Genomic DNA, 19786 nt, shown 5'->3' on the forward strand with positions numbered 1-19786 from the left:
CTCAGAGGCTCCCCGCACCCTGAGCTTTCCCAACAGCCGCTGAAACAGCCACGTGCTTCCACAGACGGGCAAGGCTGGGGGCGCTTCTGGGGGAAACGACACCGTCCCTCAAGTGACCGTGGAGTGTCCCCATGCCACCCGCTCGGCCTCCCGTGATGACTGTGGGCAACCGCACACACCCGCCAGCACAGGCAGCACACAGCTGAGCCACGTTAAGGCATCGGGGGAGGAGTGCGACCACAGCTTCACAGCCTCTCAGGGTCTGTGGGGACCGATACACGCTTGGCCGCAGAATCCTTTCTCTGGACAAAAATCTTACCCAGGAGCCGGAACGGTGACCGATGGGGGCAAAGTGCAGCTGGGCTGAACCGGGGGGTAGATGGCCGCCTGCCCCGCCCCACAGAGCTCCCCGAGCCCAGGCTCTGAGACACCCCCAAAACCACGTGCGACCTCTCACCGACGAGTTGGGGACCAGGACACGCCCCCTGACACGCCCCCGTGGCTGAGGGCGGCTCCAGCCGCGTGCACAGCCTTCTCCTTGAGGCAGGCCCAGACCCTCTGGGAGAGACGTCCTCTGCAGAGACCCACATGGTGTCCGCACCCATGCCCCCTGACTCAGCAGGAGGCAGCTGGTCTACCCACGAATGTGGGCTTCTTTCCCCACATGTCCTGGGAAACACAGATCAAGTGAATGTGCCGCTCTGCTCCTGCGTGCCCGTCTTCGTCAGTTTAACTTTCAGGGCAGGGGCCCTCAGGGGGTGCGGGAGAACCCCTCCTTTTCCCACAACCTGCGAGGAGGCAGCTCTCCCTCCTGCCTGGCTCTGCCCCAAGGCCGCCATCCAGAGCTATGCCAGGGCATCTGCACCGGGGCCCCGCTGAAACGCAGGCAGGTACATTGCTAATCGTGTTGCATTTACGACACTCTAGAGAACTAGGAAGCCCCGGTTTATTTCAGATACACCACGCAAGCCACTCTCACGGAAATGCTGGCCTGGGGACAGTCATCTAGATGGTTTTTCTTCCAAATGTTTGAGTTTATTTTTCTTGGTAATATCATAATTTTCCTTTGGAAAAAAACATGACTTTATTCACTGGAAAAAATATGAAGACATTCAAGACATCAGAAACTAGATTTTGAAAAATGTCAAAACACCACCAGTCTATCAGGAATGCGTGCGTCCCCTCTAATCTGTTCATTGCCTTTAAATTTTGTTTTGAGATATTTCCATTTAGCTTAAAAGGCGTTAATTCCGCTATCTGTCATCGCATGTTGAATCAGCAGCACTGGGGAGACATCCCGTAAATGATGGCAGATTTCTAGGAATCAAGACTCTGCTCCACTTTCCAGAGTCAGGAATTAGCAGAGACATTCATATCAAATACATTTCAAGGAAAATCAGAAGCATCAAAATCAGGCTCAACACTGCACAAGGCAATTAAAATTAGAAAAAGAAAGACTAGCTTCTTACACATATCTCCACTTGCCCCTCCTGCGCCCGTTTCCAGATCCAGGGCCCATCCCACGCACACACACCCCCTTCCCACTATGGGACCTGGGTTCGGGGCCTGACAACCGCAAAGGCGATGGCGGCACTGCCTCTGAGGATGAAAAAGGACGGGGCCTGAGACCCGGGCTCAGAGCACCCCGTGGCCGCGGAGACCCGGCACCCCGGGAAGACACGGGCGACTCGGGGAGACCCTGGGGAGGAGAGCCGCCCGCGGCCACGCTTCAGCCTGGGACGGAGTACGCGGTCTGGGATGTGGCTGTTTCCTGCCCCTGGGGAGGGTGAGGTCAGGCTTCTGGCCGCTTGAGGAGCACAGAGGAAGCAAGCAAGGCCGAAGACGCAGGAGCAGTGCTGTGGGCTGGGGTCTGCTCTGCCCTGCACCCCCACTGTCCAGGCCGGAGCCCTGCCAGATAGTGGAAGGGCACCCAGAAGTGGGCAGGGGCTCCCCTCTGAGTGTAGGTTGTCATCTCTGCAGACAAGCCGCCAGAGACTCAGGCTCCCCTCGTGGGGTCCCCCAGTCCCCAGAAAGCGCGTCACCAATTTCTGCCGTGAGCTGGGGTCCGGGGCAGGGCCAGGTGTGTGTGTGGGGAGAGGTTTAGGGTCCTTGCTTCGCCCAGCCTCGGGGACCCCTTGCTGGTCTCCAAGGACAGAAAGTTAGGGCTGGTGTCTGTGCATGCCTGGAGCGTGGAGAACGGGCCAGGTGGGGTCATCGTCACAGGATGACGTAAGGGTCGTGGCCTCAGGGAGATCCCCGGGGACATACAGACCCCACACGAAGACCCCTCAGTGCAGCTGGCTTCAGAAGGAGGCCAGGCAGGCAGGCCAGGAGGACCAGAGGCCACGCTCAGGACAGTGACCACTGCTGCTGACCACTGAGCTCCGAGGCCGCAGACGTGAACCATCCAGGGGACGCTAGGGGCTGGGCTGGGCCGGGTGTCAGGAGTGAGCAGATGCTGACCTTCTGGTGCTAGGAATCCAGACGCCTTTGCAGATTTGGGGGTGGTTTTGGGAAGAAGGAGGCAGCGAGCGGCAGGGAGGCGAGAAGGCCAGTGTGCCGAGAGACATGTCCAGGGAGCTTTCACCGTATGAGCTGGACACGCCAGTGCACGTGTTTGTCCAACAGGATGAGCCAGGGAGCAGTGACCATGCGGGGGAGCGCGACGGCAGGGTGGGGCGTGGGGGGCCCGGGGTTCATGGGCGGCGGGGGCCAGGGGGCAGGGCAGGTCTCCGAGCTGTGACACAGGCGTCAGATCACAGACAGGGGGCCCTGCGTGCAAGCTGGATGTGTGCCCGGCCAGGCTAGGAGCAGGGGGCGGTGGTCAGCGCCCTCCTCCGAGACCTGTCCCTACGACCTCTAGTCAGAGGAGTCCGCAAAGTCGCAACACCCCCACCCCCAACTCCCCGCTGCCCAGAACCACAGCAGCCCCCAGCTCCGCACCCCGACCTGGGTACTTCCTCCCCTCCCCTGTCCAGGGCGGTCTGCCATCTCCAAGGAACACGCTCTGCCACCGCACAGGAGAGAGGGGCCCAGGGCCTGAGCCGCCTCTGACCCCTGATGCTCAGGGCCCTCGCCAGAGTTGGTCTGGGTCCGCTCCACCACTGGGCACCAGGCACCTCCTGCAGGAAGGACACCCTGCAGAGGCTGGGAGCCGCGGACCAGAACCTTCCATCTGTGCCTGGATCCTCCGAACCCTCTGCCTTCCGGCCAGTGGTCACTGCACCCCCGAGGGTTATAGATGGTTTTGGGGGCCCACAGACCCCGGGCGTCCCCTCCCCGTCACCAATTGCCAAGGTTGGGGACACAGGGGCTTCGACGCAGGCCCCCCGCAAGGTGCCCTGCCTGGTGTCTGTGGAGCACAGAGCCTGCCTCTGTGCCGAAGCAGCTGCTAAATACGTTCTTATTTCAAGAGCCAGGGCTCCGGTGGGCCTTGGAGTGGCCACGTGGAGGCATCTCGCCCTGAGCCAGGAGCGGGTAAATAAGCGCCCTTAACGGTTAATTACTGTCACGGCGGGCGTGAAATCAGGGATTTCAGATGCGCGCGCACAGACTGGCTCCGGGCCCGCTGACTCACGATGGGGACAAGCACCCCAGGGCGGTGCATCCGCGGCGCACAGCGCACGTTTCATTAACTGCCCGCGATCCGCTCGGCCCGCGCCAGGGCTCCAGGGCTGAGTGCCTTCGGCTCTAATTGCTGATGGAGGACTCAGTCGAGTGCCTACTTATGTGGCCGGCGCGGCGATGCTGGGACTCGACGCCTCCGAGGGTGTCACGTCTACGCGCAGGCGCCCTGCTCTCTCCGCCCCGCCCCACGGGGTCTGTAACTAGGGAGATGGAAGGGCCCCTCCCGCGGGAAGAAGAGAACAACTTTCCCGCTGCAGACCTCACACCTGTGTCACTGGAAGAAGGGAGATCGCGCTCCCAGAGGCTCCAGCATTTTCTCGAGGGAGACACCGAGCACAGTTTCAAAGGCAACCAAACAGCGTCACACAAGCCGGGCACCACGCGTGAGCACCGCCCCCGCCACCGGAGGACCAGCCCGGCCCCCGCTCCGGCCCCGGCCAGGGCCTGCCAGGCCCCCGGCCGCGCACTCACTCACCGAGCCGACTCCGGCCTGAAGAACTCTCAGCCCAGACATGGTCTGCAGTTTGTCTCTGTTGTCAGCTGCGGGAGAGATGGAGAGGCAAGAGGTCAGCGAGGAGAGAAGCGCGTTCTCCAGACACCTGAGCACCCCCTACCACCCAGCCCCGTGGTCACTGCCTGCTTGGTTAGCTGTGGTCGGTTAGCTGTGGAGGAGCCTGGTGTGGAGACCCGGGCAGGGGGCTCCCCACCCAGGGCAGGATGTGGGTCCCTCCCACAAACCATCATCTTAGGAAATTCACAGCATCCTTATGGAGCCTGGGCGAGAGACGGGAGGCAGGCGTGCCGCCCGGAGTCTTGGTTTGAACGACAGGCGGGTTGCAGATGTGTACTGGGAAGTAGGTTCTGGTCCCAAGGCTTGTGTTCACAGACAGACTCACCAGCTGGGGGGCCCGACTGAGCCTTCCTCACCCGCTCCCGGAGCTGTCTACCCCCTCTGGCTCCTACCCCTGGCAGAACATCCTGTGAGGACACACCTCCAGCACTACCCTCCTCCTACTTTGCTCCTGACTTAGAATGAGCAAGACTCTCAGAGAATGAATTACCCTCCGTATCAGACCAAGTGGAATGGGTCCTGGAAACAATTAGCTGCCGGAGATGAAGCCCAGTTAATCCCGACGCCAGCCCGGCAGGCGCGCGGTCCCCACCTCCTGGAGAGGGAGGGTGTCACAAGGCAATTGACCTTGGCTTACGATTCTGCGGGAATACTCTTTCGGATAAAGCCCATGTCATTTTGGAAATGAAAACCAGGAGGAATAGAATTTTATCGCAAAGCCTAAGAAGGAAGAGTGCATTGCAGTTGTGATTAATGCAGAATGAGAGAGCAAAACAACCATCACTTTCACTCTTACTGTGAAACAGCTCCGTGCATCTTAGGTGATGGAATTATATCTTTCAGAGGGATACACACAGAGCCTGCCACAGCCACCTCCCCAGCCTCCGGGGCCCTCTCCTTGTCTGGCAGAAAGTTTTCCTTTGAACAAATGAATGTTATTTCTTACATTTAGGTAATTATGGGAGCCCTGGGGGAGGCAGACACAAACCCAGGGGTTACCGCACCAGCACTTGAAGAAGCTCTAAGCTGGGGAGAGGGTGGCAGGGTGGTGAGGGGGCAGCGGCTCAAAGGTAAGCCTTGAATGGAGGATATTCTTTAAGAGATAGGGTATAAAGCAATTGATTTTAATGTTCTCCTGCGAACAAAGGAGGCATTTTACTGAATGACAGGCTACTTTGGGGGGATAATAGTGAGTCTTCAATAGGCTGAGGACACAAAGCACTAAAGATGGAATTAAATGTGCTCTGCCATCGCTGCAGAGGACGGACAGGCATTCCAGGCGCAGGGTGAACAGCCAGCGAGCAGGGAGGCTGCGAGCACCCAGCCAGGCGTCCGCACACCTGCCGGAGGGACTCCTGAGGCTCAGCCGCCAAGGATCACTCGCCATCCTCAAGTGTGCCCGCGGAGGGCTCCCCCAGCTGCCCGCCTCTCAGGGGGCCAGCCAGGGAGCCTGGGGACTCAGCCTCGTGCTGACAAGGGGCTGGGTCTGCTAAAGGATTTTCACTGGGAACTGACACAGCACTCATGGGGGCTGTCCCTGAAAAACCAAACAGGTGGGACAGACAAAATGCTGGGGCCGGCGCGTCCTGCAGGCAGTCGGAACATCCAGGGTCTGCTGGGAGGGGCTGGACACGGCCTAGTCCCTCCAGCATCGGCCGGAGGGATCCCCGCCTCCCCAGACATTCCATTACCACCCAGAGAAGCCCCAGGAGTGCCCCCTGCTCTGCAGGGGAGACGGGTCGGCAGCACAGGGGCCCGTCCCTGCCTCCCGGGTCAGGACGCACGTCTGCCCCTGTTCTCCTCCGATTTGCAGAGTCTGCTCCGCCCTTCGAGTCTGCTGTGGTCCTCAGGTGCCGCGGGGTGTTAACAGCCCTCCATAAGCGGGCCTCGTCCCAATCACCGCACGTGTGCATGCACAGCACACACACACACGGGTACGCACGTGCACGCAGGACCAGGCGCACCCTGCGGGAGGACCAGCCACCTTCGCTCAGCTTCACGTGACCCACAGACTCTGCTCCGTGGCAGCCGTGGTTCAGCACGTGGTGAGTCTGCCCCTAACACCCCACACCATCCACTACTGTCACGTTGTCCAAGAACAGCACGAGCCGCCAGTGTCCTCCTGAGGCTGCCCACCCCGCTCCCCGACAGGCTCTTTCTCGAAGAACATGTGGAGCCTTTGCTGGGATGCTCACGGGGGCCTCCGGAGGCCACGGGCACCTTCTCCGAACGACTTGAGCTAGAGTCCCAAATCATGCTGCCTTGAGTTCGACTCCGGGTCCACCTCCAGCCCACCTCCATCCTCAGCCAGAGAGCAGCAGTGCCCCAAGGCGCCGCCTGGAGTGGGGGTCTTCCGAGAGCCCCCCAGGGTCCCTGCCTTCCCGCTCTCAGCCGAGAAACCTCCCAGGAGACAGTCAGTGCGGTTTCCGGGCACACGTGTGTCCCCTCGGCGGCTGGAACGTATGCGTCTATGGGACCTAAACGCTCTTCTCCAAGTCTCAGGCTCTTGTGTGACCTTCTCAGTCTTGGGCATCAACTCCTTTTCAACAAAGCCTGTCTCCCTTTTAAAATTTCTCACCGGTGGGGATGGCAGCCGCACACACACACTCTGGGATGGTCCCTTTATTCCAGCCTGTGTGAACGGTACAGTTTGTATTAGGCTGAGCCCTTTTGTGGTTGTTTATTTACATCCATTTATTGTAGCTCACGCTGATCTGAAAGGACCAGTGGTCTGCGGGTCTTCAGCATGCTCTGCAAGTCTCAGCCATCCCGAGTCCTCCCCACGCTGTTCTTAGACAGCCCACCGCTGTGTCCACTTGCTCCAAGGCTCCCTGGCCCAGCTGCGTGGACTTCACCTCATGCGTCCCTTCTGCCGAGTGGAGGGGACCTCGCATGTTCATGCATCGTGTCCCTCACCCAGACGTGTGCCCTGAGCTCCGTCAGGCGTCCAGACCTGGCTCCCGGGCACCGACCCCTGTGTGCCCTCTGCCCAGCACCCCCTGGAGACACAAGGGAGACGAGTTTCACCCTCCACGGGACGTGGAGCTCATCTCCACTCCCAGGCAGGGCTGGAACCTTTCAAGGGGACAGAGGAGCCCTGCTGGGCCTGGATTTCCTGCTGGCTGTTGGCTCCGGGTTATTTTTATGCCCAAACGTGGACCCTGAGCTGGTGGGCGTGAGCGCCAGCAGGCCAGGATGCAGAGACTCCAGGAGACGCTGCTTTAATAAAGGCGAGAACAATGCATAAAGCCCATTCTTATCTTCACAGGAGACAAAAAGGGTTTCCAAACACAAAAAGAAGTCCTTTAAAATTAAATTCGCTAGATGAAGGATATGCAAATTACCTGGAGGAGCAGAACCCCACAATGTTCTCAAAACTCCGCAATAGCCTATTTAATTAGTATTTTAATTTATCAGAATAATTCTTCGTACTTGACAATTTATGCAGCATTCCATATAATTAAGCCCGTAGCTACAGTGGAATAATTTTGCCTCCTTCTTTATCCTCGTGATTCTAACCTGAAAGGATGTGCAGAAGTCTCTTCTGTGATCTGAATTGCTACAGGGACAACTTAATGGCCGTGCCCATTAGAAAGCGGGAGGCGGGGAGCGGGGCTGGGCGGCGGGCGGACATGGGGGACCCACCACTGCAGGAAGGCGTGGAGCCGGCTTCTGGCAGAGACAGAGGTGCTGCTCCTAGGGTGCGGATCCACACGCCTGTGCTCATCTGCCCGAGGAGACGCTCGTCCCTCTGCACCGGCTCCCGCCAGCAACCTCTGCAGAAGTGAACAGCCCAGAACATCTGGGACACTGACCGGACCCATCGCCCCGGGACCAGCCTTGCTGAAATCGGCACGGCCTCTGGTCAGCAGCCCAGGGAGGGACTGGACCTTTCCTTAGAGATGCCAGCTGCTCAGAACTTGCTGGGCAAAGCAGGCCTGGGAAGGGGGCGGATTGGTAGGAAAGTTGATGCCACAGTTCTGGGAGCCTGGCCTCCCCCTCGGCTCTGAGCAGGGGACCCAGGTGAGCAGCAGTCCCCCCAGGCCCCAGGGGACCTGCGAGTCGCCTGCCTGAGGACGCGTGGAGGCCCGGCCCTGTCGGGGGGCCCCCCCGCAGGGCACGAGCACAGGTTTGGGCCGTCAGCAGGGGCCATCTGGCCAAGCTGCAGGCCTGGGGAGGGGCCACACCCTGCTTGTCCGGTCTGCTCATCCCAACCCCACAAGCCTTCGAGCTGGGGAGGGTCTGCATGTCAAGAAAGAGAGCCAGGTGGAGAAGACACACATTAATTAACTTGTCCATCCTGCCCTCAGCCAGAAAGCAAAGGCTTCCTGCCTGTGGGGCTGAGCCCACTCTCCCGTTTCCCAGCATCTTGGTTTGCAGTTCTGCAAGTTCTGCAGGTCCCTTCGGACCATCACGTAGTCTGTGCGGCTGAGAAGCGTTTTGCAACCAGAAGGACATCTATCGATTTCTCTGTTTGTCCGTCTGGGTGGAACGTCACACATCACGTCCCTGGCTCATCATACTGGCAACTAGATGGATATTGAAGTTGAACTGCACACACTTTATTTTTATAAAAAATGACTATAATTTGATTACAGTTTCAAAAACAAGATAAAACTTCAGCTTTATTTAAACACTTTAGATTTAAAGCTTTGTTACTTATTAATTCATTTTATTTTATAACTCTAATAGTTCATTTTAACTTTTTAAAATGTCTTCTTGAAGGGATATAATTTTAATTTGCAATTTCACATGTATCTTATATTTTTGATGAAAACAGTTTCACATTTTATACAATGTGTGCAATTACAGCTGGATTATTTCTGTTGAAACGCACAGACTTTTTGAAAATGATTTTTGCTGTTTCTCACTTATTTGGCTGCAACGGGTCTTGTGACATGCAAGCCCTTTAGTTGTGGTGCACGCGGTCTGGTTCCCTGAGCAGGGGTTGAACTCAGGGCCCCTGCACTGGGAGCGTGGAGTCAGCCGCTGGACCGCCTGGGAAGTGCATAGATTTTGTGAAAATCTTTTTTAAACAATGTTATCAGTGATTTTGCAAAACAAAGGGAAGAAAATACATTTATAAATAAATATGCTACAATTTAGGAAGTGTATGTCTTTAAATTATTACACAAAGGTCTGTATAGTCGAAGCTACGGTTTTTCCAGTAGCCAAGTACCAACGTGAGAGTTGGATCATAAAGAAGGCTGAGCGACAAAGAACTGATGTTTTCCAACTGTGATGCTGGAGAAGACTCTTGAGAGTCCCTTGGACTGCAGGAAGATCAAACCAGTCAATCCTAAAGGAAATCAACCCTGAATATTCATTGGAAGGACTGATGCTGAAGCTGAAACTCCAATACTTTGGCCACCTGATGTGAAGAGCTGACTCACTGGAAGAGACCCTGATGCTGGGAAAGACTGAAGGCAGGAGGAGAAGGGGATGACAGAGGATGAGATGATAAGATGGCATCACAGACTCAATGGACATGAGTTTGAGCAAACTCCAGGAGATAGTGGAATGACAGAGGAATCAAGATTGCTGGGAGAAACATCAACCTCAGATATGCAGATGATACCACCCTAATGGCAGAAATCAAAGAGGAACTAAAGAGCCTCTTGATGAGGGTGAAAGAGGAGAGTGGAAAAGCTGGCTTGAAACTGAACATTCAAAAAAGTAAGATCATGGCATCCGGTCCTATCACTTCATGGCAAATGGAAAGGGAAAAACTGGTGACAGATTTTCTGTGCTTGGTCTCCAAAATTACTATGGATGGTGACCGCAGTCATGAAATTAAGACTCCTTGGAAGGAAAGCTATGACAAACCTAGACAGCATATTAAAAGGCAGAGACATCACACTGCCAACAAAGGTCTGTCTAATCAAACCTATGGCTTTTCCAGTAGCCATGTATGTATGTGAGATTTGAACCATAAAGAAGGCTGAGCACCAAAGAATTGATGCTTGTAATTGTGGTGCTGGAGAAGACTCTTGAGAGTCCCTTGGACATCAGGAAGAACAAACCAGTCTATCCTAAAGGAGATCAGTCCTGAATATACATTGGAAGGATGCTGATGCGGAAGCTCCAATACTTTGGCCACCTGATGTGAAGAACTGACTCACTGGAAAAGACCCTGATGCTGGGAAAGATTGAAGGCAGGAGGAGAAGGGGACAGCAGAGGATGAGAGGGTTGGATGGCATCACTGACTCAATGAACATTAATTTGAGCAAACTTCAGGAGATAGTGAAGGACAGAGGAGCCTGGCATGCTGCAGTCCACGGGGTTTCTAAGAGTCAGACACGACTTAGCGACTGAACAAGAACAATCCTATAACCAAAGAAGAAATTAAGTTAGTAGGTAAACATCTTGATTCCAGCTTGTGATTCACCCAGACAGGCATTTCGCATGGTGTACTCTGTATATTAAGTTAAATAAGCAGGGTGACAGCACACAGCCTTTCTATTTCTTCATTTTGGTCATGGTATCTGAATTTTCGAATAAACAGTCACAACCCTGTTCACCCTCTTGCTCACCTTTCATACAGTAAAGCGTCTGTAGCTACGTTCCACTTTTGACTCCCAATATGAAGTTGGAAGTGACAGTCGCTCAGTCATGTCTGACTCTTTGTGACCCCATGGACTAAACAGTCCGTGGGATTCTCCAGGCCAGAATACCGGAGTGGGTAGCCTTTCCCTTCTCCAGGGGATCTTTCCAACCCAGGGATCGAACCCAGGTCTCCCAGATTGCAGGCAGATTCTTTACCAGCTGAGCCACAAGGGAAGCCTCCCAGTATAGTTTTTGCTTTCTTTCATATTGACCATCTACAATGGAGATTTTATCAGTTTTTCCCCCAAAAGAAATACTTCTGCTTTTTATAAAAATTTTTTTATATTTTATATCTCCGTTTTATATTTGTTCTCTATTTCAGTCATTTCTGCTTCTATCTTTATTATTTCATTCCTTCCACTTTACTTGGGTTTATTCTGTTGTTCTTTTTTCTAACTTCTTAAATTAAAAACTCAGTTATTTAATTCTTCTTTCTTTTCTAACACAGTTAAAACAGTAAATTTCCCTCAACTTGCAGATTTAAATGCAAACTCCCAGGTATTAAAATATACTTTGGTATTTCTATTATGCATTATTAAGCATTATAGCTTTAAAATTTGTATGTTGATATATATTATTTCTCTCTCTTTCTTGTTGTATTTATTATTTAGTTGCTAAGACGTGTCTGACTCTGCAACCCCATGGACTGTGTAGCCCAGCAGGCTCTTCTGCCCATGGAGTTTCCGAGGTAGGAATCCTGGAGAGGGTTGCTGTTTCCTTCTCCAGGGGATCTTCCCTACCCAGGGACTGAAGCCGCATCTCCCTGTCCCTGCACTGGCAGGCAGGTTCTTTACTGCTGAGTCTCCCGGGAACCCCCAAAGGGGTGTGTGTGTGTGTGTGTGTGCGCGCGTGCATACGTATGTATGTATGTATCTTTTGTGTATTTTTACCTATGCTTCCAAACAACATGCATATATATATGTATATATATTTAATTTATATCTACCTTCCCAGTCTGTAGGCCTCTGCTTCTTCTATCTCTTTCACTGAACTCTGGCTTGCTCACCTTTATTGTGATTGCTGACGCGTCTGAGTTTCTTTCCAGTCTGTAGACCTCTGCTTCTATATATATATATATATATATATTTAATTTATATCTACCTTCCCAGTCTGTAGGCCTCTGCCTCTTCTATCTCTTTCACTGAACTCTGGCTTGCTCACCTTTATTGTGATTGCTGACGCGTCTGACTTTACCCCAGCACCCTCTGGTGTCTTTCTGTTTGAGGGCCCTACTCCCTGTCTCCATCCTTCAGTGGTTTCGCAGAGACTGTTGCCCACAGGAGCAAATGCTCCTGCCCCGAAAGGCCTGTGCGCTCCCTGAACTTGACAAAGGCCCTAGAGCAGTCTACCCAGGCGCCCTCACGCAGCTCAGACACTGCTGCTCTCACGCCCGCGATTCCGCTCCTCTGTGATTCCAGAGGGCGTTCTTCATTTAGCTGCCTTCCCACATCCACTGTTTCCTTTGCTCATCAGCCCTTCTGCCCCTGAAGTCTTCCTCATGCAGTTATCTTCTTTTGCTTGTGGAAATCTTTTAGAATTAACTTAAATGAGAATCTCGGTGACGTAGTCTTTTTTTTTAAAAAAAGTATCTTTGTTCAGCACATTTTCTTGTAAGCCCTCATTTTTGAAAGACACTTCCTCTTGGTACAGTTCTAAAGTGAAAGTGAAAGTTGCTCAGTGGTGTCCGACTCTTTGCCAGCCCATGGCTCACCAGGCTCCTCTGTCCATGGGATTCTCCAGGCTAGAATACTGGAGTGGGTAGCTGTTCCCTTCCCCAGGGGACCTTCCCAACCCAGGGATCGAACCCAGGTCTCCCGCATTGCAGGCGGATTCTTTACCGTCTGAGTCACGAGGGAAGTCCGGTACAGTTCTAGGTGGACAGCGATTTCCCTCCAGCAATATAGACATTACACTTCTGGCATCCAGTCTCCTTTCAGCTGCTGAGAGATCAGCCGCAGATTGAATTCTCTCTCCTCCCTGCCTTGCTTTCCTTTCTCCTTGGCTACTGTTCAGATCTGCTCTTTGTCTCGGATGTCCTGCAGTTTCTCTGTTACGAATCTGCACGTGGAATTGTCTTCACTCCGCTAGACTTCTTGAATCTGAGGACGCGAGTCTTCCATCAGTGACGGGATTCTTTAGCCGTTATATCTTCAAACAGTAAAGCTTGATCACTTTCTCCTCTCTTCTGGAACTCCTAGTAAGTACATAAAAGACTTTCTGCCAAGAATACTTACCTTTTCCTTTTCTTTACATGTTTTCCATTTCTTTCCCTCTCTCTAGGCTGCATTCTGGATAATTCAGTCAGTTCTATCTTTTAGTTTCCTAATCCCCTCTTCAATTAGATTTAATCGGTTGTTAAACTCACCTCCTGTGTTTAAAATTTCTATAATTGTATTTTTCATTTTAAGAAGTATCTTTGGTCATTATTAAGACTCTTGATCTTCAGGTTGTATTAACTTCCTTTTGTATTCCTCTAAACGGACTAAGATTCTTGGGCTCACTAAGAATTCTCCTAGTCAGCGTCCGAGGTTTCATTCTGACCGTGCTTCCAGGCAACCTTTCTCGTGGTGTCTTATTTTCCAGCATGTTCTGAAATTCCTATTTCTGGAGGTTTTAACTATGGGACTGCTTTGAGGACAGAGAAACAGCAGCGTTCCTCCAGGGATTTGCACTTCCTTCTTCCAGGCTTCTGGAAGCCCACCCAGTTGGGGCTCCAGTTTAAAATGAGATGCGTGCTTTGGGTTTGCGGCCAGCAGGTGGCGTGCAGGCGGACGGAGGCTCCCTCGGGGCTGGGCGTGCTCCGCGCCACCCTCACACCTGGTGACCATGCGGGCTCAGACCGAGTGGATGGGGGCCGCGTCGCCCCGTGGCTCTGGGGTGGCCCCGGCGGCCTGTGTGGGTCCTCGCCGCCCTCTGGGTTAGTCCCACCCTGGGTCTTGCTCCTGCCCTCCACAGTCTCCAGGGTCATGGGTGTTAAAGTTCAGGCGCATCCTCTGAAGACGAAGGCCAACGTCAGTGTCCCTCATGCCTCAGGCTCCTGCTTTCCCTCAGTCTGCCAGATCGTTGGCACTTCTGGTTGCTTTCTGAATGAGGATCAGTCCTAGTACCTGGCTTTCTCGGCGCAACGATGAAGTGGACAAACTCAAGCCACCCCCGGGAGGCTGCCACCCAGCACTGACAGCTTCCGGTTAGCAGGCTTTGAGCAAAGTGGCGGGAATGACAGACACGAGGTGTGCCACTGCAGGGAACGGGCGATGGGGCGGATGGGCTCACTCAGCTGCGTCTGACTCTGCGACCCCATGGACTCTGGCCCGCCAGACTCCTCTGTCCATGGCAGTTTCCAGGTAAGAACACCGGAGCAGGCTGCCTTCTCTTCCTCCAGGGGACCATCCCGACCCAGGTTTTGTTATACTAAACATAGCTACATGTAAACGCATGTTGGATGGTCGGATTCTTCAATGTCGGGTGTGGCCTGCTGCAGGAACGCCTGTGTGGACTGTGAGCCGGGACGTCAGTAGCCACTGCGCTGCATGTCACGTGCAGAGTCTAGAAAGGCCCTTCCCAGCCTGCAGGTTCCAGAGTCTCTGTCATCTACAACTTGGAGAGCAGCCTGGGCCTGACCAACCCCAGAGCTGCTGGCTCAGAGACAGCCGGAGTCGTTCCAGGCTCTCAGTGAGGTCGCAGGCACTCAGCCAGGCCGTACTGACCCCTGACATCACCCCTCCAGCCCTCAGTGAGGCTATGGGCACTCAGCCAGGCCGTCCTGACCCCTGATGTCACCCCTCCAGCCCTCAGTGAGGCTGCGGGCACTCACCCAGGCCGTCCTGACCCCTGACGTCACCCCTCCAGCCCTGAGTGAGGCTATGGGCACTCAGCCAGGCCGTCCTAGCCCCTGATGTCACCCCTCCAGGCTCTCAGTGAGGTTGTGGGCACTCAGCCAGGCCGTCTTGACCCCTGGATGTCACCCCTCCAGGCTCTCAGTGAGGCTGCGGGCACTCACACAGGCCGTCCTGACCCCTGACGTCACCCTTCCAGGCTCCCAGTGAGGCTGCGGGCACTCAGCCAGGCCATCCTGACCCCTGGACGTCATCCCTCCAGGCCCTCAGTGAGGTTGTGGGCACTCAGCCAGGCCTTCCTGACCCCTAACATCACCCCTCCAGGCCCTCAGTGAGGCCGAGGGCACTCAGCCAGGCCGTCCTGACCCCTGGACATCACCCTTACCCCCTCCAGGCTCTCAGTGAGGCCGTGAGACTCAGCCAGGCCATTCCAACTCCTGGTCATCTCTGGCCTCCGGATGACTGAGATCAGAAAGAAGCACGTGCTCCCGCGCTGCAAATGGCTCCCTTCCCGTCACCTTTTGTTCACAAGCAGAGGAATGCAGACAGTCCCAAGCAGCTGTTCGAGGGGCCTGAAGAGCACAGGCACTGCCCTGTCCTCACGCAGAGAGTGGCCCTGGCACCCCGACCAGGGGGCGCTGCCAGCTCCCGGAGCACAGCGCCGACGCACCCGAGCCTGCTCGCAGGGCCCCTGCGTCTCGGAGCTCGGGCCTCGAGTCCGCAGTGCAGACCCGCCCTCCTCTGCCTACCGCCCTGTGTGAAGCGGAGCGCTGAACACATTCAGTCTCAAATGCAAAGTGCACCTCCAAGAGCCATCCTCCCTTGGAAACGAGAGCCTGATGTCAGCCTCTGCCATGGGGTCCCAGGGAAGGTCCTCCTGGCCTCACCTTCCAGCCCCGACTGAGTAAATAAAAGGCTCTTATTTGCTGGGTGTCCCGTGAGGTCTCCCAGGAGAGGCTGGGCTTTGGTGGGGACGGAGCTTCATCGCACGGGGACGACAATGACAAGCTGGTAAAAGCTATGTCAGCTTCAATTTCTAACTCATTTTTCAAATTATTTTAATTAGATATTGTTTCAATCTCACTTACATTAATTTAATATCTGATATCAACATTTCAGTTTTCAATTTGTTCAAGTGATTTTTTCCAGTCTGCCTGGTTGCCTGCAGTAATTTAAAATACAATGTTTATCTTCAGCAATTTTCCATGCGTGGGTCCCGGCAAACTGCGAGTCCAATAAAAGTGTTGAGGGAGGAGGGCCCTGGCGTTCAGGAGGGATGGACGTGTGCCTTCTTGCCGTTCATCTCTAGACATTAAAGGAGGTGGAGCAAGGGCTAGGAGCTCATAATAATAAGATTTTCCACCAATTTCACTGTGTAATTGGCTTTCCCAAAGCAAATTTCAGTGAAATCTGACAAAGGTATTTTTATTGAAAGGTATCCAAACAGCCACATTCCCTCATCAACACGTCGTTCTGATCGATTCTCAGCCATCAGGCCTTTAACCTGCCCCCACAGGAGCCTTCCCCCCACCGTTGGAGCCTCCTTATGCTTCCCGTTGGATTTTTGTTTGCTACACAGACACTGCTAAAGACAGGCCTTTGGTAAGGTGAGCGTGAAGTTGAATCGGGCCTCCACATCGCAAAACGTGGAGTCAGAGGTCCTCAAGTGCCTTCCTAAGAGGAGAGAAGTAGCTAAATTCCTGAAGTTGATAATTAGAAATATGCAGATCAAAATGGTTTTTGAAAAGTCTAAAAAACAAAAGAGTGACTATCATCTCCAACTCACTTGAGAACGATACGAAACCAATCCAATCTACGTGGCAGAACACAATAAGAGATGGGAAGGAAGCACGGAAAGTACAAAGCATAAAACAAAATTATATATATATATCTCATTATGACAGTCACTGTGAATAGGTTAAATTACACAAGGACAAATTCTCTCACTCAGGCCTAACTATATGTTATCTACAGAAAACCCATCTACAACACAGCAGTTCAGAAAGAGCAAGAAAAATGAGGTAAATATAAAGAAATGAAGGTGTGGTCATGGCATTAACATCAAGGTCATGTATACTTTTTTCAGTGAAATAAACAAGGTAGTTGCATATTAATGTCCCAACAAGTCCAGAATGAAGGTATAGTATTCATGACCCAGCATGTGCCAAGAAATAAAACAAAAGGCTGAAATAATAAAGAACAGACTCGCCGCTCAGACTCAGAGACGGAGGCTCTGACTGACGGTTCACGAGGCCTGGGATGGAGCCCAGTGCTCTGCTCGCACAGCACTCCCCGGGGGCAGCCCCTGGGGCAGGCGCCATCCGCTGGCCCTGGGCAAAGAGCAGCCAGACTCGAAACTGGTCTCTCCAACCCACGGCGGGCACAGAGAGTCTTAATAACCCAGTTAATAAAGATAGCTCAGGAGCAGTTGGGAAGACTCCCTGGAATAAAATCAAAGGCATAACTGAAAAGATATTGGGTCTCAGCGAAGGCCCTCATGGTACCCCCAGAGTAAAAATTATACAACTTGCATCTCTAACCATAACCTAATAAAATTAGAAATGAACAACAACAGGAAATAAACTCTCTAACCAGCTGGGCACAGAAAAGTACGCTCTTCAAGCTCGCAGGTTGGAGAATAAATCAGAGCTGTGGTTACTGGACACACACATAAACCACGATGGTGAGGTCCCTGCAAGCGTGACCCGTGGAGGTGCCGCAGTGGGTGGGCCACCCCCGCTCTCACTGTCACATAGGAAATGAAGAGCACAGAAACCAGGCATCCGAATTAAGGAGTCCAAAGTGAAACCGCTGAAACTTGAGGGAAGAAACAGAAACAAGTAATAAAATTATAAATTAATAAATCATACAAGGAAACAGGACTGATGAATGAGTCTAAGAATCTGCTTTTAGGGGAAAGACACAAAAACCCTCACTAGAAGTCTAACATGGCAGAGTAAGACATCCCTAATCCAAGATTACTAACAATTGACGATGAAAACATGGCAGAGTAAGGCATCCCTAATCCAAGATCACCAACAATTGACGATGAAAACATGGCAGAGTAAGGCATCCCTAATCCAAGATCACCAACAATTGACGATGAAAACATGGCAGAGTAAGGCATCCCTAATCCAAGATTACCAACAACTGACGATGAAAACATGGCAGAGTAAGGCATCCCTAATCCAAGATCACCAACAATTGACGATGAAAACATGGCAGAGTAAGGCATCCCTAATCCAAGATCACCAACAATTGACGATGAAAACATGGCAGAGTAAGGCATCCCTAATCCAAGATTACCAACAACTGACGATGAAAACATGGCAGAGTAAGGCATCCCTAATCCAAGATTACCAACAATTGACGATGAAAACATGGCAGAGTAAGGCATCCCTAATCCAAGATCACCAACAATTGACGATGAAAACATGGCAGAGTAAGGCATCCCTAATCCAAGATTACCAACAATTGACGATGAAAACATGGCAGAGTAAGGCATCCCTAATCCAAGATCACCAACAATTGACGATGAAAACATGGCAGAGTAAGGCATCCCTAATCCAAGATCACCAACAATTGACGATGAAAACATGGCAGAGTAAGGCATCCCTAATCCAAGATCACCAACAATTGACGATGAAAACATGGCAGAGTAAGGCATCCCTAATCCAAGATCACCAACAATTGACGATGAAAACATGGCAGAGTAAGGCATCCCTAATCCAAGATCACCAACAATTGACGATGAAAACGTGGCAGAGTAAGGCATCCCTAATCCAAGATCACCAACAATTGACGATGAAAACATGGCAGAGTAAGGCATCCCTAATCCAAGATCACCAACAATTGACGATGAAAACATGGCAGAGTAAGGCATCCCTAATCCAAGATCACCAACAATTGACGATGAAAACATGGCAGAGTAAGGCATCCCTAATCCAAGATCACCAACAATTGACGATGAAAACGTGGCAGAGTAAGGCATCCCTAATCCAAGATCACCAACAATTGACGATGAAAACATGGCAGAGTAAGGCATCCCTAATCCAAGATCACCAACAATTGACGATGAAAACATGGCAGAGTAAGGCATCCCTAATCCAAGATCACCAACAATTGACGATGAAAACATGGCAGAGTAAGGCATCCCTAATCCAAGATCACCAACAATTGACGATGAAAACGTGGCAGAGTAAGGCATCCCTAATCCAAGATCACCAACAATTGACGATGAAAACATGGCAGAGTAAGGCATCCCTAATCCAAGATCACCAACAATTGACGATGAAAACGTGGCAGAGTAAGGCATCCCTAATCCAAGATCACCAACAATTGACGATGAAAACGTGGCAGAGTAAGGCATCCCTAATCCAAGATCACCAACAATTGACGATGAAAACATGGCAGAGTAAGGCATCCCTAATCCAAGATCACCAACAATTGACGATGAAAACATGGCAGAGTAAGGCATCCCTAATCCAAGATCACCAACAATTGACGATGAAAACGTGGCAGAGTAAGGCATCCCTAATCCAAGATCACCAACAATTGACGATGAAAACGTGGCAGAGTAAGGCATCCCTAATCCAAGATCACCAACAATTGACGATGAAAACATGGCAGAGTAAGGCATCCCTAATCCAAGATCACCAACAATTGACGATGAAAACGTGGCAGAGTAAGGCATCCCTAATCCAAGATCACCAACAATTGACGATGAAAACATGGCAGAGTAAGGCATCCCTAATCCAAGATCACCAACAATTGACGATGAAAACATGGCAGAGTAAGGCATCCCTAATCCAAGATCACCAACAATTGACGATGAAAACATGGCAGAGTAAGGCATCCCTAATCCAAGATCACCAACAATTGACGATGAAAACGTGGCAGAGTAAGGCATCCCTAATCCAAGATCACCAACAATTGACGATGAAAACGTGGCAGAGTAAGGCATCCCTAATCCAAGATCACCAACAATTGACGATGAAAACATGGCAGAGTAAGGCATCCCTAATCCAAGATCACCAACAATTGACGATGAAAACATGGCAGAGTAAGGCATCCCTAATCCAAGATCACCAACAATTGACGATGAAAACGTGGCAGAGTAAGGCATCCCTAATCCAAGATCACCAA

At 52.2% G+C, this 19786-nt stretch overlaps 1 protein-coding gene across 3 annotated transcripts in view; it reads right to left on the minus strand.

Moving 5' to 3' along the window:
- PTPRN2 (protein tyrosine phosphatase receptor type N2) overlaps positions 1-19786 on the minus strand; it is a 602297-nt gene that overhangs the window by 236103 nt on the left and 346408 nt on the right. For all 3 annotated transcript variants that reach the window (XM_070788511.1, XM_070788512.1, XM_070788513.1), the window contains one exon: positions 4103-4167. In XM_070788511.1, coding sequence (XP_070644612.1) covers positions 4103-4167 — 65 coding nt within the window. The remainder of the gene's footprint in view (positions 1-4102; positions 4168-19786) is intronic.

The sequence above is a fragment of the Bos indicus genome, chromosome 4 (assembly GCF_029378745.1).
Source record: "Bos indicus isolate NIAB-ARS_2022 breed Sahiwal x Tharparkar chromosome 4, NIAB-ARS_B.indTharparkar_mat_pri_1.0, whole genome shotgun sequence".
Classification (NCBI taxonomy): Eukaryota; Metazoa; Chordata; class Mammalia; order Artiodactyla; family Bovidae; genus Bos; species Bos indicus.